The sequence below is a fragment of the Ambystoma mexicanum genome, chromosome 3p, assembly GCF_040938575.1.
Source record: "Ambystoma mexicanum isolate Mex_15411 chromosome 3p, UKY_AmexF1_1, whole genome shotgun sequence".
Classification (NCBI taxonomy): Eukaryota; Metazoa; Chordata; class Amphibia; order Caudata; family Ambystomatidae; genus Ambystoma; species Ambystoma mexicanum.
In genome coordinates, this window is record NC_090925.1 from 886,508,102 (window position 1) to 886,533,932 (window position 25,831).

At 46.7% G+C, this 25,831-nt stretch overlaps 1 protein-coding gene across 2 annotated transcripts in view; it reads right to left on the bottom strand.

Annotated features, from left to right (window-relative positions):
* Positions 1 to 25,831, bottom strand: part of MTCL2 (microtubule crosslinking factor 2) — a 524,903-nt gene that overhangs the window by 267,790 nt on the left and 231,282 nt on the right. For both annotated transcript variants that reach the window (XM_069652111.1, XM_069652110.1), the window contains exon 3: positions 14,789 to 14,947. In XM_069652111.1, the coding sequence (XP_069508212.1) occupies positions 14,789 to 14,947 (159 nt within the window). The remainder of the gene's footprint in view (positions 1 to 14,788; positions 14,948 to 25,831) is intronic.

The window sequence follows — 25,831 nt, forward strand, 5'->3', positions numbered from 1 at the left end:
TGCATTGACGACCAGGTGGCTGCAGCACAAATATCCTGCACCCGGACACCCCTCTGAAGAGCCGTGGAAGTTGCCATGCCTCTGGTCGAATGAGCCCTTAATCCATCTGGGGGCTCTTTCCCAGTTAATTTATAGCATTAGCATTCAGAGATTGCTAGAATTATCCATCTGGATAGAGTTTGTTTAGACCCTGCAAGGCCCAATTTGTGCCCAGTATACCCAACAAATAGTTGGTCACATTGTTGGAGATTTGCCAATCTGGAAATGTAGAAACTGAGAGCCCTTTTTGAGTCTAGTCTATGAAACCTTTCTTCTTCCTTACTAGCGTGAGGCGGAGGATAAAAGCAAGATAATGCATATTTTTGTGACAGATGAAAATCAGCACTATTTAGGCAAGAAAGATGGTTTGACTTTTAGAATAACCTTGTCCCTATGGAAAATGGTGTGAGGAGGCTTACAAGACAGTGCCTGCAACCCACTTACCCTGCAGGCTGTTGTTAAAGCCACTAACAGAATTGTCTTAAGAGTGAGAAGTCTTAATGGGCAAGAATGTAAAGGTTTAAAAGGGGCACATATGAGAAATTTTAAGGCTAGATTTAAATCCCAGATGGGCACCTGAAAAGGTGTCGGAGGGTATACATTTCTCAGCCCTTTCAAGAATTGAATGACTAAAGGCATTTTAAAATAGGACACCTCTTCCTAGGAGCGCTTAAAGATAGATAGCGCTGCCAAGTAATCTTTTATAGTTCCAACTTGGAGCCCCAAATTGACTAAGTGTAAGAGAAAGGAAAGTACTGTTGGAGTATTACAAAGAAATGGATCCACATTCTTATCCCTGCACCAGTTACTGAACTTGTTCCAACGACACCGATACAGGGATTTTGTTGCTGGCCTTCTGGCCAAAAGCAAAATCTCCATTACGTCATCCGGGAGGTCCCAATCCTTATATCTTAGCCTCTCAGAAACCATGCGTGAAGGATGAGTGGCTTGACCTCTGGATGGAGAACCCAACCCTCCTCTTGCGAGAGAAGATCCTCTCTTTGTGGAAGACATATTGGAGGGCAGATGGACATATCCAGATGGTCCGGGTACCACGTCCTCCTGGCCCAGTCCGGGCAATTAGGATCATGGTTTTCCTGAACCTTCTCAACCTCCTGGTAACGTGAGGAATCATGGGGACTGGAGGAAACGCGTAAAGGATTGGAAATACCCAATTCACTACGTACGCGTCCCCTAGAGCACCTCTTCGGGAAAATTCCCTTGGAGCAATATAGTTCGCACTTCCGGTTGGCCCCGGTCGTGAACAGATCCACTTGAGGGGTTCCCCAAAGGGCAAAGATCTCTTGAAGGACTTCCTGAGCTAGTTCCCATTCGTGGGAGACTGTGCTCTGCCTGCTCAGAGCATCCGCTGCCATGTTCAGCTCTCCGGCAAAGTCAACTGCCGATAGAGAGATTCCTTCTTGCATTGCCCAGAACCAGAGCTGCATTGCCTCTCTGCACAGTGGGAGTGATCCTACGCCTCCTCTTTTGTTGAGGTAGTACAAGGCCACCGTGTTGTCCGTCATTATCAGGACATTCTTTCCTTGTACAGAGGGCAAAAAAGCCTTCAGCGCTAGTCTGATTGCTCTCAGCTCCAAAAGTTTGATGTGTAGTTTGGACTCCGATGGAGACCAATGACCGCTGATTGTCAGATCGTTGGTGTGGGCTCCCCACCCCGTGAGTGAGGCATCCATCACTACCGTTATCTCCGGCCACGGTTGCCAAAAAGGTTCCCCCTTGAGGATATTCTCCTTGCAAGCCCACCATAGGAGATCTTGAGCCCCTTTGGTCGGGACTTGTAGAAGATCTGACATCTCCCCTAAAAACAGGGACCATTGAGTCCTGAGGTCCCACTGAAGGGATCTCATCCTCAAACTGGCCTCTGGCACCAGAAAAATGCAGGATGCCATGAGGCCTAGCAACCTTAGAAAGTCGAAAGCCGGTAAATGTTGGGCATTTTGAAACTTCATTACCATCTGCAGATTGTGGTGAGTTCTCTCCTCGGGAGGCGAGGCTTTCACTGAGGAAGTGTCCAGGATCGCTCCGATGAATTGGGAGTTTTTGGCTTGGAATCATTTGTGACTTCTTGTAATTGAGGGAGAAGCCCAGACTGTAGAAGAAGTGGCAGGTCAAGGCCAGATGTTCCTGGGCACGTTCGGATGAACTCGCCCTGATTAGCCAATCGTCCAGATAAGGGTAGACGTGAATCCCCCTTCTTCTGATACTCGCTGCCACCACCGCCATCAGTTTGGTGAAAACCCTTGGGGTGGAGGTCAGCCCAAAAGGTAGAACCCGAAACTGATAATGAGAACCACCAATTGCGTAACTCAGGTACTTTCTGTGCTTGAGATGTATTGGCACATGAATGTAAGCATCCTGAAGGTTCAATGAAACCAGCCAGTCCTGAAGCTGGAGTGCCTGAAGGATCTGAGAAAGGGTCGCCATCTTGAACTTGTCCTTCCTGAGGAACTTGTTCAAGCTTATGAAGTCCAAGATGGGTGTCAATCCTCCATCCTTTTTGGGGATGAGAAAATAGGGGGAGTACCAGCCCTTGTTCCTCTCCGCTACAGGTACATGTTCTATTGCACCTTTCTCTAGCAGGGTTAAAATCTCCTGCACAAGGAGTGGGTCTGGAATTTTTACAGAGTTGGCTCCCGGTGGACGATCTTGAGGTCTTTGATGAAAAGGAAGACAGTAACCATGGGCCTCTCTCTCTAGTACCCAGGCATCTGATCTAATGCCCCACCATTCGCCCAGATACCGAGTGATTCTGCCTCCCACCAGGGTTTTGTGGCTTAAGACCTCAAAGTGGCTTTGCAGGAGCTGCAGCAGTGGCTGAGGAGGTACTAGTCGCTGCTGTGGCAGATCTAGCACCTTTCCCTTTTCCACCACAAAAGGGTTTTCTCTGTTGGCCTCTCTGACTGGCCTGCCCCCTCCCTTTTCCAAAAGAGGAATAGAAGCAAAAGGGGCGACTCTTTCAGGAAGATGAGCCCGCGTAAGAGTGTGGTTGAGGTTGCCTTATAGCGGCGCTAAGTGATTTTGCTGCCGCTTTTGAGGTCTGCAGCTTCTCCAAACTCTCGTCCGCCTTGCTGCCAAACAACCTCAAGCCATCAAAAGGCATATTAAGTAATCTAGACTGCAAAACCAGATTTCCTTAGCCATGCGAATCTGCACAAGACTGTGCTAGATGCCATGGGCCTTCTTATACTATCCGCAGTGTCCAATCCTGACTGAAGGCATTCTTCCATAGCTTCTTTACCATCCTTCACTATAGCCAGGAAACCATCCCGTTCCTCACCTTCCGGGATGCATTCAGTCGCTGATGACATGCAGTCCCACAGGGTATAAGTAAATCTTGCTAATGTGCAAGTGACAGTCGATTTCAGGGCCATGCTGCCCGAAGAAAAAGCTTTACGGGCCCAAGCAGCAACTTTTTTATCGTCCCTGTCTGGTGGTATTGATGGGTAAGCCGATTGCCTAGTGGAGGTTGCAGTTTGAACCACTAGACTTTCAGGAGATGGATGTTTGGATAAATATTCTGGATCTGATAAAGCTGGTCTATATTTTGGTACCAGTTTCTTATTTACTGCTGTAATCGAATCAGGAGTATTCCAATCTAACATTACCCTTTTTTGCAGTGCTTTATGGAATGGAAGAACAGGATCTTTTAAGGGACCCTCACTCAGGATGTCAGTCATGTCATCCTGGACAAAATCCGGGGAAGCTGCTTTCCAACCCATAAAATCAATGACCCTTCCCATAAGATTCCTATAACTGGACAAGCATGATCTGTAGGATCTGGTCTTTTAAAATCCACTTCAGGTGAAGTGTCTAAGCCACTGGCATTTTTGAGACAGTCATAAAGGTCTGTTATTTTAGACTGTGGGTCTACTAGTCCTTCAGGGACCTCTCTGGCTCCAAATCTAACTCCAGCTGGAGTGACATCCTCTTCAGAGGAATGGTCTTCATATATCGATGACATGGATCTAAAAAATTCCTGTCTAGGTTGAGGTAGAAAGCATTTTCAGGTAACAAAGGTGGAATTTGCCTAGGCATGGACAATGGCATTGACTTGGGTCTTGGTATCAAAGAAGGCCTCGATAAAGGCGTTGAAGGCGTTGATAGGGAAGACGTTGTCTTTTACAGTGTCGAAGGAGGCTTCAATGCTGTCGAAGAAGGCTTTGATACAGCTAAAGGTGTCGACGTCATCTTCGTCAGCGGTATCGACGCTATGGTCGTCTATGGTATCGAGTCGAGTTTTGGCTTCGACGTCGATGCTGATTCCACTAGCCCCGATTTATGCACTGGCTTGGACTTAGTGTGAGGCGTCGGGGAACTTTTCCTTGAAGACACTCTCGACTCGTTTTCAACTCTTGCGTGTTTAGATCTTGATTTCCCTCTGTCACTTTTAGAGTGAGTAGAGGCATGATCACCGTGTGGCAACTTTGAAGGGGTCTGGGCTGCTTTCTCAAATATTTTAAGCATCGAAGCCCTGAAGGCCTCTCATTTTTCTGGGGAATCGTGCTTTGATGGATAAGTAACTCTCCTCTCAGAAGAGGACGAGGAGGAAAAAGACCTATGACGTCGCTTTTTTGACTTTTTAGTCGAAGACGAGGAAGCTTTCCTCGAGCGACTCTCCGATCTCGACCTCCTCGACTCGTGATGATATTTTCAACCGGATTCATCCGAATCCTTTTGTCTTTTTGAAGACTTATATTTCTCCTCCCCCACCGCCAGCTTACCTCAGCGTTCCCTAAGAGCCTTATTGGACATGGCCTGACAGGACCCACACTCATCAACCTGATGGTCTGGGCTGAGGCACCAGGGACAATTCTGATGGGGGCCGGTTATAGACATCTTCCTGCCACACTTCAGAATTTTTTTTAACCCTGTCTCGGGTGTGGAGGGAGTAGAAGACAAGTACATTGTCGAAGAAAATTCTGATGTGCTGTTCGTAACACGAAGCAGTAACGTCGGAAAAACGGAACAGAGGTAACGTGCGCTGCTTGAGCCCTTTATACAGTGGATGATGTCGACGCCCGACGGCTGCCCTCGACGGACTTCGACTCTGCGGTCTCAAACACAGCGCCCCATGGTAAAAAATGTTTTCCGAAGCAGCAGAGCTTGGATATGATTATCATAAAATGAGGAATACGTGGGAGGACATAATCCATTCGAAATGTGTTTTTGGGACAGAGGTGAAGGTTTAAAGGAAGCCTTGACCTCTGAGCTTGTTCTGTGCCACCGGAGAGCATGAGCTGCGGATCAATAGACTGATGCAGCAGGGAGGGGTATCTTCTATGCTTTTGGCATGGAGCTTACGAAGGGGGGGGGTCTGATTAGCAGGTCACCCTTTCCAAGATGAAATTACTGCATCATTTATTAATTAATACAAATACATCCTTGCCAGATGGCACTTCCCCCCTTTTGCAAAGGCCTGTACAGTGAAGGAAGGGCAAAAGCCTGCGATATATTACGCTTGAAAGGCAGCAAGGGGTCTTGGGAGGGGAGACCAAAGGGAGCTCTGGGAGAGTGCAGAGCTGGTGAAAACATATGCAGTCGAGGGAGTAAAGGGAGGATGAGTCTAAGCGGAGATAATCTGAAAAGTGTGAGCACTCTCCATGAGCTTGGGCCTTGTCCAGCCAGCGGTTAGAGGTGGAGCAATAGCAGTCTGCAGCTTTGGAGAACAAACGCTCTGCTATATCTAGCGAGAAGGGGAGCCTTTGGACGTTGCATCTCTTCGTGCCCTTCCTACTGGGATAAAGATAGACTGTAAATCCCCCTAGTAGGTAAAGTCACGACAAGTTCAAAAAAGGTAGGTGGATACAGACTTGCAACCTGCCCTTAGACAATTTCCCACTCTCACTCTTGTGGCCTTTGCTCTGCTGAATAACCAAGGGAAAAAGTACTATGAATGTTCAGAGGTGATGGCAGCATGTGTGATGCGGAGGTGCACCAGCCCAGGCCCCTGAGGAGTGATGGAGTGGGGTAAGGGGTCCCTTGCAGTGGAAAGCACTGCACTATAGTCATCTATTTCAGAATAGAAACATCATCTGCTTTGGGAGGCGGGCATTCAACAAGAAATTCTATAGGCATCTCCTGCAGATGGGTTGTTCCTGGCAATGCAAGGTTGTAACTGTGTATAAAAATCCTATGCCTGGTCAATTCCTGTCAATACCCAGGCAAATGAGACTGCACCTGTGCATATTATACCGACCATATGGAACAATGCCTGGCAGATTATGGCTGACCGTTGGCATTTGGCAGTATACTTGCGTTTTACAGCAGTCCCGGTCCTTTGAGAATCATCGTAGCCTATGTGGACTGCCCAACAGTCACCATAGGCAAACATAGCTGTAGCTGGTCTTACAAGGCTGCACTAGGCATGTATAGAAGCAGCTGGGCAGAATAATTCTCTACTATTACATTAACCGATGTGGCAGGCAAAGAGGGGAGCACTTTGGCACACGAGGATGCTTGCTGCTAAATATAAGGTGAACTCGGATGAAGAGGATCAGTGCCAGGATGGTGGGATCCTGCAAGTTGTGGACTTCACTCTACCAAACAAGCCCCAAACACAAAAAAAGAGAATTCTTCTTAGTCACCTGAGAAAGAACAGGTAATTGGCTGAACTGTTGTTCAACCCTTATCCCACTAATCCAGGGTGCACACTCTAATGCCATCTATGGTAGATCTCCTTAGACTTGGACTTAACTAAAGTAGGCCGGATGTAGTTATGTCGGTTGACGCACTTTGATGAGAATACTACTATCTGTGAATTGCACAGACCCATTCTTTTCTATCTGCAGTCACTTTATATCACAGTGAAACCTTCACATTCCTTTCATGAGCCACTGTCAGTGCCCCAGACACAGTTTTTGGCACTCCGTGCCCTAGCTCCTTTAAGTACATACACAGGTGCCTTACATGTACATATGCAGAAGGACCTCACCCAATACTCCCTCAGTCAACCCACACACAAAGTGGTGTCATGTTATGGGCTGCAATGCCAAATTATGCATGCTTTGCAATTTAATGTATGCAACATTATGCTACATTTGGGACATTACTTTGTGAGAACGTAGCGTAACCAACTCTCATGTCCCTCTACAGGAACACCTACAACCCGTCTCATACCATAACAACATCATCTACACACAACCTGCACCCCCTTCTTTTCTTCTACTTTCACACTGACCAAAACGACAATGCCCGCCCATGCTTATGCCCACCCATGCTGGGATGTCATCTCTGGGTGCCAATAGGCATCAATCTCTGACCACCTGGGATATCACCCTGCAGCACACACCAGCATACTTTACTTAACGCATATACCAACATCTGAAGTAGAAATTCCAGCAAAATGCCCATGCAGTCTTATGGACTCCGAAAATGGGGATAAAACACTGCCCTACCACTGCTTGTAATCCTGCTGTAAATTTGCTGGACAAAGTGGTGGTAACAGTAATCGAGTTTATTAGTAATTCAGCAGATTTACTATAAAATTACTACCAAACTCTTAATGAGGGCCCCAAATACTTTAGGTATAGACCTCACTGCATATAGTCACTATGCCCAATTGAAATGAACGATCTGTTTGGATTAAGCACATAACGGGCAAATGTAAGTGGGACAGACATTAATAGCAGGGAAAATAAAATCTATTGGACAAAGCGAAACCGGTGCAGGTTAGGCCATTGTCTTGAAGTAATAGTTTCACAAAGTCTTAATTTATTTTGTTGTTTTCTTTTGGAAGATAGAGAAAGTGGTTAGGTTAGAGTAGGATTCTGTACAGAGGACTATTCATTTACATACACCCTGAAGAGCACCCTTTGGACCTTCTTGTATAGAATAGGGCTGAAGCTTGTAGACTTCGGTGAACTTTATAACAAATAAAACCTTCAAAACAAAGCTTCAGCATCCGAGTCCTGATTCTGACCTACCACAGAACCCTATTGTGGAAAAACAATGTTACAATGGAATGTACCACCTGGCCTACTAAACTTGCTGATACAATTGTACTCTAATCCTTTGGTGCAGATTAGATTGGACAGCAGGGGTACTTTTACTACATCTATTGGCACAAAGTGTGGCTTGAAAAAGGGTTGTGCCCCAACACCCATGCTTTTCAAACTATAAATTGCAGAGCTATTGAGTAGTTTAATGGCACTAAAAGGTCCTACCCAAGTAGGGGATTTCCATGTACCCTGGTTGGCGCATGCCGATGATGTGGGCTTGCTTGATCATACCCCCATCGGCTTAGCCGTAAGTATCAGCATTCTTCATGAGTATACTGTAACGAATCATCTGCAGTTTAGCAAAAATAAAATGAAGATCATGAATTTGGGGAGAAAAGTTATTAAAACGTTAGATAAGCCTATTTTTGAAAATAAAACTAATAATGCACTGAAGGAACTACCAGAAACCAAAGCAATGTAATTAACTACTATTAGGAGCTTTGCCAGCAATACTGCCTGGTATAGCTTGCATGGCCTATTCGTGGTTTACAAGTTATATACCCATGTTTATCTATTGACTGGAAGCAGATGTGGTTACTCATAACAGGTGGCTGAGCATCCTTGAAGGCAACATTTGGCATAGAATGTTGTGCTTACCCCAATGCACACCGATACAGGCACTACGATTAGAACTAGTCCTGACCTGACAACACTGGAAACTTGAGTAGGTATTAGACTGGGAGTATTCTACATAAAAGCATGTAGATCCACTGGCTGTCCTTTGCTGAAGATTCTGGGCTTGGCCATGAAGCTGAGTAAGCGGGGGCGCAGCCAAAATATTTAGAGAAAAGAATGTGAACATTTTTGAGTAGATTGGCTGTCAGATAGATTCGAATTGTGAATTTAGTATCTTAAAAGGTTAATTCTTGGAAGAGGGCTAGGCAATCGGATTGGATTAGCAACCATAGGTTTGTATCTATGCTAAAATCTTTAGTGGATGTTTCACTATCTTCATTCATACATTTAACTCTGCAGACATATTACCATTTTCCCCTTGCCTAGACTTTGAAGAGTATTCTTGTTACATAGACTAAACCGATTAATGAACATTAATGGCAGTTGGTGTGAGAAAGGCCATAGAGATTAATAGAAGAGCTTGCTGTAGGTGTGGGCAATTGCATATACCAGACGATGCCCCCATCGATTGACCAATTGTGAAGAACTTGATTCACTGCAATTTTGGAATTAAGAAGGTTTTGTCAAAGTTGTTTAATGAATAACATTTGATCAATTTTGGCAATCGGGTAGACACAGCTTTAACTCTAACAATATCTAATTTATGGATAATAATTGAACATACATTTGAGGAGATGAAGGTTTAATTATGTATTAATTTGGACTCAAATGTATGGATAATTGAAAATAATTGAAAAAAACAATTGGTGCAGAGTTTTTTTATTAATTTGATTTTATTAGATATATATATGTTTTTGATGTAATTTTTGTTTCTTTGTAGAGTGCAAAATTATGTATTAGTGTGGAAAGTTTTACAGTAACTATTACGCTATACTCAAATAAAAAAAGAGCATAACATTGTAAATAATATATGTTGCCAGTACCTGGGGAAATTAAGCTGTATCGAGATGTAACTTGGTGCAGAGGGGTGTATATGGTACATTAGGGGTCAACATTTCAATTTGCAAGTTACTAGCCAGCCCTAAAAAGTCACCTGCCACCTCAATTTTCAAACATACACCCGGCACATCATTTCTTACTCCACATGAGTCAATCATCATTAATGGCTAGTGGTGAGTACTTATTTTGAGCCCTGTGGTAAATGATGGCCCAATAGTGAAAGTATCGGGGCATATACGGAATGCAGAGCATGTGAGACGGCACCCATTATATTTGACAGTGCCACAGTGCACGCGATTACCTGAGCATATGCGGCTGTACCTGAACCTGGGCATACAGTTTCATGACTTGGCAAATGAGGCTGCATGTTGCATAAGGGCAGTACCCTGCCGTATGAGACAAAAATGCCCACGTCCACCAACTGGCTTGGCAGCTTCCTCGTGGAGGAATTAGACTGGCATCAATGAAGAAGGTATATTAGAAAACTAGAGAGAAAAGAGCAATCTGTCCGTAAGACCCATGATAGGATAGGAAGCCCTCGCCTGTGGCAATAATGTGCACTTACCAAAAGCCAAATACTTCGAGAAGGTAGAGGACAGTTCCAGAGGGCCTGTAGAATTTGAAAGTATACAAGATCTGTGGGATTATCAACTCTTCAACATTGGTAAAATCGGGTCTCTTCTCTCTATTTCTGTCACTGTCTGCACTTGTATTCTCGTGCCTATTTCACATTTCTTCCCTTCTTATGGGTTACCCTGCCCTTTGTTTAGCTCCTCGGTGCTCTCTATGTGACTTTCCTGTTCGTACTGTTCTATCCCCCGACCCCTCTTCCTTCCTCTCTGCTGCGCTCCCCACTCACTGGCTTGGCTTACTTTTGAATCTCGTCTCCTCTTTCACTTTCTTTGCCTGGTGTTTAAATGCCCTAATGGGCTTGCTCCATCCTATCTATCTTCACTCATTTCTTTGTATTCTCCCTCTCGGTTCCTTCGTTCTCAATCTCTTTTTCTACTTTCTGTGCCTGAGCCAACATGTGCGCTGTCCCGTTTCCCTTGATTCTCTCTTCTTGCTCCCAAATGTTGCTAAGCTCTTCAGCTTAGAAATTCACACGTTACCCTCTCTTTCTCTGTTCCAAACTCGTTTTAAAACTCTTTTCTCCTGCCTAATGTAATTTCTTGATTTTATAATTTCATTATTGTACTGCTCATTTTATTGTACAGCGTGCTTAAGAGTAAGTGCCTAATAAATAAAAATAAATACAAATCACAAAACTGTAACAACGTTTCCCTATTATGGTGACGTTGGCGGTACACCAAGATAATGCTTGGACCAAAAAAATCGGTTGCAGTGTTCCCTCAGCCTTTTTAAGTTCAAAGTTCATTTAAGGAGAGCATTCAGTTCATGTGATTTTTCGTCAAGATTCAGGGTTCCTAGAGATCCTGTCTCGGAGGTGTTCGGTGAGGGGAACTGGTAGGAAGGAGAAAGGCTCGCCCATCTACTTCAGTGGAGGCTGTACTCCCTGTCGTGTTGAGCTAGCTATCTGAATCCCATGATACATTTGGTCCAATTGTACCCGTAGCTCTTCCACCTTTTCCTTCTCGTGCCTTCCTGAGCACCTACTCTATCCCTCGCCCTCATCCCAACTATCTTTCCATCACTGCTCCTCCCTAAGCCCACTGAATGGTCCATCATACTCCTCCTTTGCCTCTCTGACAGGCAGGCAAAAGCGCTTCGACCCATGAACTATGGCAGCAGGAGCTACAGAGCTGAAAGATGGCATGTCACTGGGGCATGCACCCGGTGGGTGTGGCCTTTGCAGAGGCACAGTGAGGGAGGCGGCGGCTGAAGTCACCAGCACTATGTTTCAGCCTGCATTAGTGGCCAGCCACTGGGACATCACCGTCTAACTCTGAGTCTTGGAACAGAGCCATTAGACTGCTGCCGGGTCTCTTCGAGACACTGGTTGCATCATATCCTGCATAAAAGAATGTGGTGTGAGCTAAGAAAGCCACCAGCAGATGTTCCTCACCCGGAGGAGGCAGGATTATTAACGAACAGGCACACATCCCATGTGATCAAAGAGCCCATTTTCCAGCGCTGAACGTTTCTGGCGCAGAAACAGAATGTTCTTTTTTTAAGTCCAGTTTTTCTTGTTTTGCAAAGAAGTAAATGTAGTCCCCAGGAAGAAGTGGGACGGCAGTATTTGGCATTTGCGAAGTCTCCTATGTTTACTTTATCTTTTTGAGTAGCAACCCCAATGGGCAGGTAGAAGGGCATAACGCTTTTCGGGAGTGCTAGATTCCGTGTGCGGCCAGCGCGCAGATTTTACCTTAACGCGCGCGCGGAGAAAAGTGCACGCGCCAGACTACACACAACGTAGCACGTGTTTGTGAAAGCCAGCCCGACTACCCACACTAACGGAACCGTGCTAGGGTCAAACTATATGTATCAGAAGTGTGCAACGGTCTGACCGTTGCGTTAGAAGAACGCATGAGCAGGACTGCACATATTGCAAATACATGGTGCAGGGGCCTGAATATGCACACTGTAAGAGAGGGGGTGTGAAGTCCTGTCAGTGTCTACACGTACACTGACACAGTGCACGCCGGTGGCCACAGCACTGACTCTACGTGTACCGACCCTGAAAGGCGTGCGCGCGCTACTGGGCACACATTGCCCTAGAAAGGCGCCAGGACATACAGCTCGTGCACTGCTCCCATACAGAGCTCTCAACCATTTCTGTTACAAAGGCGGGTGAAATCACCCGATTTCGTTTTTGGCGGGTGAGACGCCCATTGGAATTAATGGGCGTACAGGAGGCTTGGCGGGTGAGTCAGCCCTTTACAGGGCGGGTGACACCCGCCAAAAGCGTGTGAGTTGAGAGCTATGCAGAGAGCGCGCGCATCGCTGTGTGCACGCTGCACTATACCGGAGGGGGTGCACGCGCTGCCCATAAAGGGAGCGTCCGCGCCACTGTGTGCACACTGTATGACAGGAATGTGAGCACGGGCTGAGTGACCCTCACAAGACAGAGCGTGACTAAGTGTGAGGAAACGCCAAACAGAAAGAGCCAGCGAGCAGGAGGATAGATGACAGGACTGCGCACACTCCAGCAGAAACGAGAAAGCACGTGACTAGGAAGAGGCCGCAACTGCTCGAGCGCCGGGCTGTGCAAACCATGCACCAAAAGCAGGCGAGTACAGGAGCAGGTATTTTGCACCATCATTAAGGAGCCACACTTTCCAAGAAGGGAGGAGGAGCAGGCCGGGAGCACTTGACCAGAGGACGGTAACCACACTATTGTGCAAACAATGTGTTAAATGGGGTACATGCAAACTGAAAATGCTGAGTGGAAAGGATCTAACTTACTGCACCAGAATGGGGGGAGAGGGGAGAGGTTGGGGGTGGGAGGAGCCCCAACGGTGCATGAACTGTGCCAGGCGTGTGCGGCTCCCTGAACGGCAGCGTCCACTAGTACCCAGGATGAAGAGACGCACTTGACTTTACACACACGCCTCCAAAAAGGGTGAGAGCGCTTAACTGCGCCGGAAGAGTAGCAGATTGCACACCCCAAGGCCCAACACTGGAGAGGAAGGGTTAACACTAGGGATTCCACCCATAGTACACTTTGCTGGGGTGAGCCGGACTGACTAGACAGAATCCCAGGAGGGGCACGTGCCCACCTGTGCCCACAGCGTCCCACGAGGGGCAGAGCACCAGACCTGCACACAAGGAGCCAGAAGGAGGAAGAGTGTCCGACTGTGGGGCATCAACCAGATGAAAAGGGTCCCAACTCGGTGCAAACTCAAGTCATTGGTGAGAACTCGAGCAATCGTGTTCGGGGACAGAACACTACATTGAATTACCTTTCTCTTTAGTAATATTTTTCTATTGATAGTGACTTGTTTGCCTTCTTTTGTCAGTGAAGGTCTGAAAAGATGGCACTTAGTCTTCCCTCCACAGTTCCTGCAAACACGACTGCCCTAACATGACACCATCCTACAGGTGAGGTGATGAAAAGTAGAGGCAAGTGTGAGGTTACTAGATAATTTACACTTGCTTTTCTAGCAATCAGACCATCTCTGCTGGGCTCATTGGGATATTATCTGGCTCACCTTCATTTACTTCCTGGACTCTGGACATTTTTCACTAACAGGATGACCAGGGAGGTGTAGAAGTAGCCTGCCACTCATAGGCAGGGCTTTAAGTGGTCCAGACCGAGCCCTGGCAGGCTCTGAAATATAGCTATGAGGCGGGGCTCTGCCAGGACTCACTAATGTCCCTTGGCAGCCCCGGCCGCTAGAGGACAAGGCTTTTTTTCTAAAGCGTGAAGCTCTCGCTCATGTGCGAGAGCTTCAGGCGTTTGGAAAAAAATGCCTTTTCTGCAAAATGGTGGTGCCGGCACCTGCGAGGCATCCCTTTAATGAAGAGATGCCCATGGGCCGGTGCCACCATCATAGAAGAAAATGTGAGGCCGCTGGAAGTCGATGCCTTTTTTTTCTTAAGCCTGAAGCACCTTCTCATTGCGGGAACTTCAGGCTTTAGGAAAAAAGGCCTCGGCTTCCAGCGGCCTCACCTTTTCAGCCATAATAGTGCTGCTGCCCATCTCCAGGAATCCCTTCAGCTAAGAGATGCAGTGATCACTGCAGCTCGGGATGCCTGGCCATAGGCAGCGCCATCATTAAGGCTGAAAACGTGTGGCGCTGTCCCCCGCAAGGCTTCTCTAGATCGGCACCCTCTCCCCCGTGGAGGAGATGGTGCTAATCTGTACAAAGGGCTGCCTGGCGGGGTTGCCTGTAGCTCATTAAGCCAGGGATCGTCAAGGAGGTGTGACCTGATGAGCTGGTAGGCGACCCCCCACCATTAGGCCACGCCCCTTGGTGAGCCCTGGTTCATTTTCCCATGCCACTTAAGGCACTGCTCATAGGGGTTGAAAGATGCAGCAAGGCACACTAGCCCAGAACTAAATCCACTCTCTGAGGTGTCCCATGGAACTGTACCGGTGCGCAATGATCCAAGGATTTGTAGACAGTCAAGAAAGCCCACAATGGTTATCCTTGCACCCTGAACCCCCAAGAGCACTCTCCCCTCAGACGCTCTTTCTGGGATGTGTGGCCTGTCAAAAGTGCATCCTGTCAAAAGAGTGCACCCTCACCCACCTCCTTCAGTTTGTCCATCTCATTGAGAAGCACTTGCTTGGCCACCTCGGTCTCGATGAGCCTCTGTCGTAGATCCTCATTCTCCTCTTCCAGCTTTACTCGTTTCTTTTCCACCGACTCTAGCTCATTGTGAAGCCGCACAGAAACATCTTTTGCCACCTGTAAGAACAAGGAGCTGGTTATCACACAAGCACAGAAAGAAGACTATTCAACAACATAGCGAGAGCATTATCCAACGAACATAGGGAGTGGATTATCTAACGAGCAATGGGAGCGGATAATCCAACAAGCATAGGGAGCGGATTATCCAACGAGCACAGGGAGCTGATTATCCAACGAGCACAGGGAGTGGATTATCCAACGAGCACAGGGAGCGGATTATCCAACGAGCACAGGGAGCGGATTATCCAGTGAGCATAGGGAGCGGATTATCCAACAAGCATGGGGTGCGGATTATACAACAAGCATAGGGAGCGGATTACCCAACGAACATAAGGAGCGGATTATCAAACAAACAAAGAGCGGATTATCAAACGAACATAAAGAGCGGATTATCCAACAAGCATAGGGAGCGGATTATCCAACAAGCATATGGAGCGAATTATCCAACAAGCATAGGGAGCAGATTATCCAACGAGCATAGCGATCAAATTATCCAACAAGCATAGGGAGCGGATTATCCAACAAGCATAGGGAGCAGATTATCCAATGAGCACAGGAAGCAGATTATCCAGTGAGCATAGGGAGCGGATTATCCAACAAGCATGGGGAGCAGATTATCCAACAAGCATAGGGAGCGGATTATGCAACAAGCATAGGGAGTGGATTATCCAACAAGCATAGGGAGCGGATTATCCAACAAGCACAGGGAGCGGATTATCCAACGAGCACAGGGAGCTGATTATCCAACGAGCACAGGCAGTGGATCATCCAACGAGCACAGGGAGCGGATTATCCAGTGAGCATAGGGAGAGGATTATCCAACAAGCATGGGGAGCGGATTATCCAACAAGCATAGGGAGCGGATTATCCAACAAGCATAGGGAGCGGATTATCCAATGAACATAAGGAGCAGATTATCCAACGAACATAAAGAGCGGATTATCCAACAAGCATAGGGAGCGGATTATCCAACAAGCATAGGGAGCAGATTATCCAACGAGCATAGCGATCAGATTATCCAACAAGCATAGGGAGCGTATTATCCAACAAGCATAGGGAGCAGATTATCCAATGAGCACAGTGAGCGGATTATCCAGTGAGCATAGGGAGCGGATTATCCAACGAGCACAGGCAGTGGATCATCCAACGAGCACAGGGAGCGGATTATCCAGTGAGCATAGGGAGAGGATTATCCAACAAGCATGGGGAGCAGATTATCCAACAAGCATAGGGAGCGGATTATCCAACAAGCATAGGGAGCGGATTATCCAACAAGCATAGGGAGCGGTTTATCCAACAAGCATAGGGAGCGGATTATCCAATGAACATAAGGAGCGGATTATCCAACGAACATAAAGAGCGTATTATCCAAAAAGCATACCGAGCAGATTATCCAACAAGCATAGGGAGCGGATTATGCAACAAGCATAGGGAGTGGTTTGTCCAAGGAACATAAGGACCGGATTATCCAGCATGCATAGGGAGCAGATTATCCAACAAGCATCGGGAGCAGATTATCCAACGAGCATATCAATCATATTATCCAACAAGCATAGGGAGCGGAGTATCCAATGAGCAAAGGAAGTGGATTATACAACGAACATAGGGATCAGATTATCCAACAAGCATAGCGAGTAGATTATCCAACAAGCATAGGGAGCAGATTATCCAACAAGCATAGGGTGCAGATTATCTAACGAGCATAGGGAGCAGATTATCCAACAAGCATAGGGAGCAGATTATCCAATGAGCACAGGTAGTGGATTATCCAATGAGCATAGGGAGCGGATTATCCAACGAGCATATCAATCAGATTATCCAACAAGCATAGGGAGCGGATTATCCAACAAGCATAGGGAGTGGATTATCCAACAAGCATAGGGAGCAGAGTATCCAACGAGCAAAGGAAGTGGATTATCCAACGAACATAGGGAGCGGATTATCCAACAAGTATAGGGAGCAGATTATCCAACAAGCATAGGGAGCAGATTATCAAACAAGCATAGGGAGAAGATTATCCAACAAGCATAGGGAGCAGATTATCCAACAAGCATAGCGATCGGATTATCCAACAAGCATAGGGAGCGGATTATCCAACGAGCATAGGGAGCAGATTATCCAACGAGTAGAGGGAGCAGATTATCCAACAAGCATATTGGAGCATTTCTGTAACAAACATGAGGAGCTGATTATTCCTCAAGCACTGGGACCTCGGGCTGACGGACCATTACCGACTCCGTAAACCCTGCGACAGGGGGGTTATAGCTATATACCACAAGCCTACGTGGAGGTCATACGATTGTCCCTCCACAGAGGGATGATTATTCCTAAATACATGTAGTCCTCTGCTTCGCAAACGGAGCAGAATATTCTGCAAGCACCTGGAGATATTATGCATGTGGAATGGATCTAGTTAAGCAGATGGCGCATAAGAACAGGCGCCACTACACTGGCAGCTCGAGAACAGGAGTCGCTATATATATACCGGCTCAAGAAAAGGAGCTGCTTATCTGGGAGGCCTAGGACAATAATTAAGCAACATGCCCCGAGCGGCGGGGGCATTACCGACTCAGGTAATGCCCCGGGGCCCATAGTTAACGAAGGCCCCTGGGCATTACAAGAGTCAATAATGCCCCCGCTGTGAGGGGCATATAGCTATTAGTACCCCGGCCTGCAAGATATGCGTGACGTGGGCACTAAAAGCATTTTTTTAGTCCCAAAACGCTGCAGCGTTTTCGGGACAGAAAAAAAAATGACCATGAAAATGGCCGCCGGGAAAGGGAAAACAGAGTCTGTTTTCCCTTTCCATGGTGGCCATCGGGAGCAGACGCGCTGGGAACAGAAGTGTTCCCAGCGCGTCCGTTCCTAAAAGACGACAGAGAAGAAGGTAAGTGGGGTTGGGAGGGCGAAATGGAGGGAGGGAAATAAAAACGAGAAAAAAAACATACCTGGGTCCCCGGCGGGGGGTGATGGAAGCCTCTAGCCGCATGGAACCTCGAAGCGGGGATGTCCCCGCTTCGAGTCTCCAGGTGGCTGGAGGCTGCCATCGTCCCCCACCGGAGACAAAGCAGGCAGAAGGTAAGTGGGGGTTAGGGGGAGATGGGTTGACAAAAAAAACACATACCTGAATCCCCGGCGGGGCTTAAAGGCGGCCTCCAGCAGTGCAGAGGCTCGGAGCGGGGATGGCCGCTTCGAGCCTCGTCATTGGCTGAGTGGCTACCACGCCCTCTGCTGGGGACAAAGGCGTGGAATCCCGGCCGAGGGATTCCCGTCAGGTAATGCCTTGGCGAGGGCCAATCAGAATGGTCCTTTCATTCTGATTGCGCCCTCGCCGGGCACTAATAGGATATAACAAAAGCAACTATGAACATATCCTGACTTCAACAAAACAAAAGAAACAGCTACAGAAAGACGTGCTGAAGGAAACGTCCTACAGACAATTGCACACTGCCAATCTTTATCTTTCTTGGTTTTCAACTTAATGTTGCCCCTTTCTGGTCAATTTACTGATATTCAATATTTTATACTTACAGATATATAACTAAGGGCAGAGTCGTTCCTGTGTTTCTTGTTGTGGTAAAAAGCTGTGAATACGATTTCTATGGAGGTCCCTTAATAATTTTACAGTGCCAATACAAATAAAAAATGTATAACTGGTGTGGAGTGATCAGCTTTAAGACTATTCTGGAATATGTTGACACTAAAAATGAATATTGCGTTTTAGTGTGGGCACATCATATGTCACATTGTATAAAGGCTGGCAGAGATGCCAGCAAAGCCGCATACACAAGAAATGACGGGTTGCCAAGTAACAGCAATGCTAGCCACAGTAAGAGAGCACTAGAGAATGGAAGACACCCCACAGTGAATGACATTATCATAATAGTGTACAGCAGAAGTATATGCTTCTATAAATATCCTGAACCCAACCTTAAGGCCTCACAGTGGCTCAGGAAGAATGTTCCTTTTGACAACGACTGCAGCATCAAACAGGGCAGCCAGTTTATAATCTTGCAGGGAGGGGGAACCCGAAGAGGAGGTGTGGCCCTCCTTAAATAGGGAACTAGAGCAGTTCAAGTTCTGCTATGTTTGGAAGCATGGTCAAGGACGACATGCACATTTTTGTCCCCCTTCTGTGAAGGCACACAAACGTTTTTTTTGTTTAAAGATGGAATGGTAAGCTGCCTCAAGGAATTCCCTGTGGTGGGAAATGTTTGAAGTTTTCCAACCACTACTTTTTTGTTTAAAGTTCGTCTCCCTGAGTTGAGGGGGTGTGTTATACTGTTGACGCCAATCAAAGCAGTTCCATTTCTGGGTTTGCTTGTGCTCCCATTGCAGAGAGGAAGTGGTCTAGCAGCTTGGGCTGCTCTTTTGGGGACAGGGTCAAGGCGATTTGCATATGGCATTTGCATATGGGGATTTGCATTTGCATACGGTTGTAATGTCAGAAATGGGATCAAACAATAAAATGGAAATCTGCCCAGAGTAATGTACTCTGGTTAACATTGATTTAAAGGTCTCAATTGTACTCTTTGTTAAAACTTAAACATCTCTATTTCTGTAGCGAAACCCCAAAACTGTATGGAAAATGGCATATTTAATATGCGGCTTTTAGATATACTCCCTGTTGTCCATACTGCTCTTGACCACCTTACACGCTACGCTGCTTGCAGGTTTCAATAATAACCTAGGGAACTCACTGTGTATTATTAGGCCATTAGGTGGTCCGCCCCCGCAGGCACCCTTCACCGTGCAAGGTACGTGCAGGCCTGGGGGGCATCGCAGAAGGGCGGCTAGGAGGGGCCACGCAAGTGTTGCTGCATGTTTTATGTAGCAACTATACCATGCATATGTGGCATTCAAGGACACGAGTCTTCATTGGAAGCTTATCTTGGCACATGATGGCAGCATCTGCACACGCGGGTATGCGCCTTTACACGGGGAGCCTGTACCCAGTGCTGGCCATTGGGCCGGCTCTCGCCGGAACCGAGATCCGGCACCAGATGTGAAGGACCCTCTGCAGCTGGGTTACTTGCAGCGAGGAAGGAAAAAAAAACCTCGCCGACGCCGTCACTAGTTTAAATTGCTTTGCTGCCGGGCCCGCGAAGGTGGGGGCTGGGCTGCTCGTAGAACGCAAAGGTGGGGGCTGAGCTGCTCGGAGCAGATCTAATCTGCCCTATGCGAGCACCCTGCACACAGAGCAGATTCTGCACACAGAGCAGATTACTCTTTGTGCACAGTGCTCGCACAGGGCAGAGAGGGGCCGTCCTTAGCGATGGGCGACGGTCGGATCGGCCCTAAGGCCTCACGGCCCAGCCAAAATCGTACCTGGGGAGTGGGGAGTGTGGGGCCGGTTTCCGCCCACGCCTGGGCCTGAATGGCTTCCTCGAGCAAAACACAATGGTATAAACCTAGTGTTCAGAAAAAAAAGAGACTTGATTATGTAGCCTAAAAGCTTGGGTACTGCGCCCATCAAGTTCATCGCAACAGTGCCTTAGGGCTCTGATGGTTGTCCGTATTGTGGCGCACTTCAATTTACCCTCTCCACAGCTCAACAGTGTGGGTGAAGGTCAAAAGGGAGAAGAAAGGTCAAGCGGTATTGGTGCAAAGAAACTGAAGCGCAATTACCACCTTTGTGTCGGTGTCTTCTGTGAATAATTCAAGGGATTATACAAACAGCTGCTTATGCTAACCTATATATGAAAACACGTTCACATTTACCAACACAGTTCAAAGGGAATTCATGGTGTGTGCCACTGCCTTTCATGGGAGTGTTACAGAAAAGAGAGCTATTTTAAGGAAGCAGTTACCAGTTTAATGGTATCCACGACAGAATAATTGATATCATATTTTGGGTGCACCAGTGCCATGGACGTGGTTTAAAGTGGAATTGATATATAGTTTGTAAAAGAAGCAGCATGAGAAAGAAATTGCACTGTTTTAAACTATTATTTTGGACATTTCCTTTGATAGGAGGTCCCCTGCCAGCTCCGCCCCATCTAAACCCCGCCTCCTCGGACACCGCCCACCCCCAAAACTCCTCCCCCACCCTCGGGCCTTGTGGGATCCCCCACCAGATTGTGTCCATTTCCACCACTGCCTGTACCATACTTATGAGACAATAACTGACATTTCTGGGGCATTTGAGGCTGCCCTTGGCATATGATGTGAGGCTGCACTTTGGCTGTGAGGGCTATAGCACACACAGGGCACTGGGTGGCATTCATTAGGCATTTGAGATGGAGCTTGGAATATGATGCAGAAACTGGAACTGCGATGCTGAACATTACATATTGGACTAAACTAGGAATACGAGACATTAGCCAACGTTGTGCCCTTTTTGGAGCATTTGAAGCTATATTTAGCACTTGATTGCAGCAAATGGACATACGAGGCTGCAGCATGCACGTGGAGACTATACCAGGAACACGGGCATTGGGTAGCGTTTCTGGGGCATCTGAGGCTGCACTTGGCATATGATGACAACCCCCGCCTGTGAAACTGTACCTTACATACTGTCCCTATACTGGGGCTATGATGAATACAATGCCACTTAACTGGCATGTGTGGCTGCACTTCACATTTTAGGACTATATTTAGCATGTGAGAAACAGGTGTACGGTGTAAGATGGCAGTAGCCACATATAGGAGGCTACACCTGGAATATTATGGAAGCACCTGAAATGTGGGCTGTTTTTAGCATTCAGTCACTACACCTGGCACACGAGGCTAAAAGTCGCATAACATGGGAGCAACTGGCAATATGGTTGCCTTAAGGGTTAAAGGTCAGGTGACATCTCTTCCTGTGATGTCATCAGGCAGCTGTTGCACCACTACCCTGGCATTTTAGCACATCAACATCCCAGACTCAAGGATGCGCCAAAGCCAACAGTGCCAATAGCTACAGTGTGCCCTAAACCACAAGGAACCCGGACAGCTTGGATAACCCTATGCAGGTTGCTAAAGTTCCACTCATCACTTGAAATTAGTGAGTGATAACTCTTTTGGCGAGGAAGAAACGGTGCTGGGTGTGCGTACATCAGAGGGTGAGTAACGTAAATGCCTGACTAGTAGCTGGCTGCAACCTGGCATTTTTCCATCCAATGGGCCTTTTCCCAGAGAGTGATCCTTTCTGCATTGCATTAATATTGTACATTACCCAGCATCGAGTTTCGCCTCTGTCAAAGTAAGCAAACTCATCAAACTAATTAGTTGGTGCGACGTCATTGGGGGCAGTTGTGATTCATTCATGACTTGGATGTTGAAAGGGGACGACGTCAGCGCTTTAAGTGGGCCAGGGCTAGCTGGGGCCGAGCCCCGGCAGTCTTCAAAAAGTGGGGTTCTGACTGGGCTCCTCTGTTCCATCAAACTGGTATGGTGTCTGCGTGAAATCATTCTGCGGTGGTGCTTTTGGACCCTTGCAAGGCTGGAAAGCTGCAGACACGAGAGAAAAGGCCCATACAACTTTCACAGCACTTGTGAGGAAGCACGAGGGAAGGATGCCACCCCAAAGCCTGCAGCCAGCATCCCTGAAAAAAAGGTAATTGGGCTTTGGAGTCTCACAGCCGCACACCTGTATCCAGCTCTGTCTGTCCCCTTTCCCTTTCTCGGCTCCCCCTCTCCTTTCCACTGCCCTCTTTCTACCTCTACCTCCCTGTCGCTATCTGCCGGTGCACTCGTCCCCTCTTAGCAGCAGATGCACAATGCCAGTCGTCCGTCACCAACTACGCGCTGGCCAAATAAAGGAGTAAGGCTTCATCGGTGCATAGTCGTGCCAAAGCAATCTTTGCCAAATATTTCACAAGATCATTGCCGATTACTCTTGTTTCGATGCCAGGGGGGGTGGGGAGGTGCCGAGAATGTATGATATTATACAATCGCTAAACCTTTGTGAATATTTGCGTCTTCTTAGGAGCATGCCAGAGGCTTGGATCACAAGCAGCTGGCGCATAAAATGGTTTCCTGCTGGCACTTGGCGCGCAGCTGATTAGAACAAAAGCGGCTGCCTCTTCATTAGATTACTACTCTACGTCACGCCCAGGTAAACAGCAAGCAGGGGCGAGCAAAGGCAACCACCTCTTTATCAAGCTCAGATGTGTGGGATATATTTACCCACTCAGCAGTACTCCCATCCATAACTAAGGTGCACTTCAGCAGAAACAGCAAAATGGCTGTGCTGGCTCCTTTGAGCACCACTGCCTCACACCAAAACTGCGTTTTGAGCAACAAAAAGATGGCTGCACCATCTTGCCAAGCACCTATTGGGCAGGATGGAACAAGGCGGCACACTGAAAAAGCCTGCTAGTGTGTTCTTAGATGTATAAAAGAAGGGGAGTGAAAAAGCAGCGCTGCTTTGCTGCAAGCCCAAAGTTCCCATTGAAAAAGGGAAATATTTACATTTTAAAATGATGGCGCTCTGATGCTCTTTTTCTCTGATTCCTCATCACAATACTTTCATCAGTAAGACCCTGCCATGCCCATCCATATTCACATTGTGCTCCATCCGAAAAGAGAATTATTCCTGAATGGAAGGCTGTGTCAGCCAAATCTGGGAAACAAAGGTTTTACTTCAGCTGCACGGAAAAACACTTGACTTTTGCTGCAAGATGTCAAAAATCACTGCTTGAAAAGAAATTCTAGCTCTCTGTGCACATGTCAATTTCAGGAGACATTTGCCTTGCACAGACTGTTGTGCAAAATAAGCTGGCTACAGCTACAGAAAAATATTGGAAAGTAGGTGTAAGAGAAATCCCAGCAACATTTACCATGTGTCAAAATGGGCTTTTGCAAACCGGAAAAAAATGCCTGTTTTAAAAGTACCATGTGGAATAAAAACGTGTCCATACCTAGCAATTTAAAGGGGTTTGTTGCTGGGAAACATACATGGGATGTTTTATTCAACAGGCCTGTTTTTGATTCAGGACAAAATCAAAGAAATTAAAGGAATTAAACTGCATTGGCTAGATTTTGGAAGCTCCAAAACAGGTTTTTCCTGCTGGCTAAGCTAAGGTTCCCCCAAAAGGGAACCATCATAAACTTCCAGCACGCTTGGCTGATAATTACTAGGTTGGAAAACTTTGACTGACCAAGACAAAGAAAGTTCACATACTCATCAGACGTTCGTCTGAGCAGAGGCCTCTAACAATAGAAATTCTGCGACACGAAGATGTGAAAAAGGAAATCACACCTCCCTGTGACTTCTACAAGAAGCTTCAAAGAAAAACTCCATGACAAACCTGGATTTAGGCGGGTAGCCTGGAAAGGCATGACCATAATTGGAGGACAATGCTGACCATTTGGTTTAAACAGCTATTTTATTAAGAAACTGTTCAGACTTTTATCTTTGCAACCAGACTTTGCAGGAATGTAAAAAGTTAAAAGTTTTAATGTAAATTCATGGGTTTTAATTTAAGACATTGTAGCATTCTCTGCCATATTGGGAACAGAAAGGGCAGAGAATTGGGTATTCTAAGGAAAGTATACCTGATGCCACTGCAAATTTCAATGCTGACATGCCTAATGATAATCCACACACATGTGTAAAATTAATAGAATTTTAGGCCGAATATTTCACACTAAAAATGAACAAAAATTATTAAAGGGCGAAACAATGTCTTACAGACTGCAGAGTTAGACTGGCATGTGCTGCATAACATAAGTAACCTGCTTATGTAATTTGTTAAAATACTACCACTGTACAAATGTGCCATTTATGTCAAAACTGGATTTTAGCAAAAGTAACTGTGGGAGGGTCTGGACCTTGTAAAACTCACATCATACATCTGACATCATGCCCTTGAAACCCAACCAGCTGCGAGCAAGGCGTCAACCATTACCCATGACTAATCCAGTTGTTTAGAGGCGTGCCCAGCTAATCCTGCACCCCACCTCATCTGATGCTGTCAGCATGCTCTATAAAAAGGGTAGCTGACAGAACTCTGAGACTCTTTCCTGAATTTCCTGCGCCTGCATTCCTGATCTTCTGCATCCATCTTGCCCGATTCCAGATCCCACTGAAAAGCCAAAGCATAGTTGATCCAGATTCCAATGCAAAGCCAAAGCATAGCTGATCCTATCCCAGCAAGGCCAAAGCATTGCTCACCATCCCAGCAAGGCCTGAATCCTGAAATACCACTAAATCCCAATAACCAAAGGGAAAAGCTGTGGTATTCTTTGGGAAGCATCCTGAAACCAGACCGGCTTTTTTCCACTAACTGCATGCCCGCTGCAACCCTGCCATCCAGCTGTCCTTGTTACCCGGTGACCAGACCTTTGCCCAGCTGTCTTTTGCCAGGAGAGTCTGCTATCCGGTGACCAGAATTTTTTGTCACCAGAACCCTGACTGTTCTAAAATCCCAACACTGAAGCATGGACTGTGAGAATTTCCCCATCCCAGAAACACACATAGTCCTCCCATCTTGACCCTTTTGTCTTCATTCCACTCTCTAAGCAATCCTACCCATACCCTGGTAACTTGTTAAAACTGTTAGAATGCTCTGTGCACCCTGTCCTTGACTTTCTAAGTGCTAGCGCCATCTCTCTATTAATTCTGTCTTGTGTAGATCATAAGCCTTAGTCATATTTTGAGTAATCAAACTAATTTCCACATAAAGTTGAACGCTGCGTGACAAGGTTGACGTCGCAAATCAACCTTGGATCTTACTGTGTCCCTCTTTAACAATATAGTCTTAATAATTTAGTTTAAGTAAAATTTGCCTTTCATTTTTAAAACCGATTTTCTCTTTTGAACTGCTCTATTTTCCTAAAAATGAACCTCATTCAACCTTTTAAATCTCTCTCAATTCTTCACCTCAAGTCCTTCTTTCACTTCTATATTGTCCCTGTGATATACATCTATCCCCGAGGCCCAAAAACCTCATT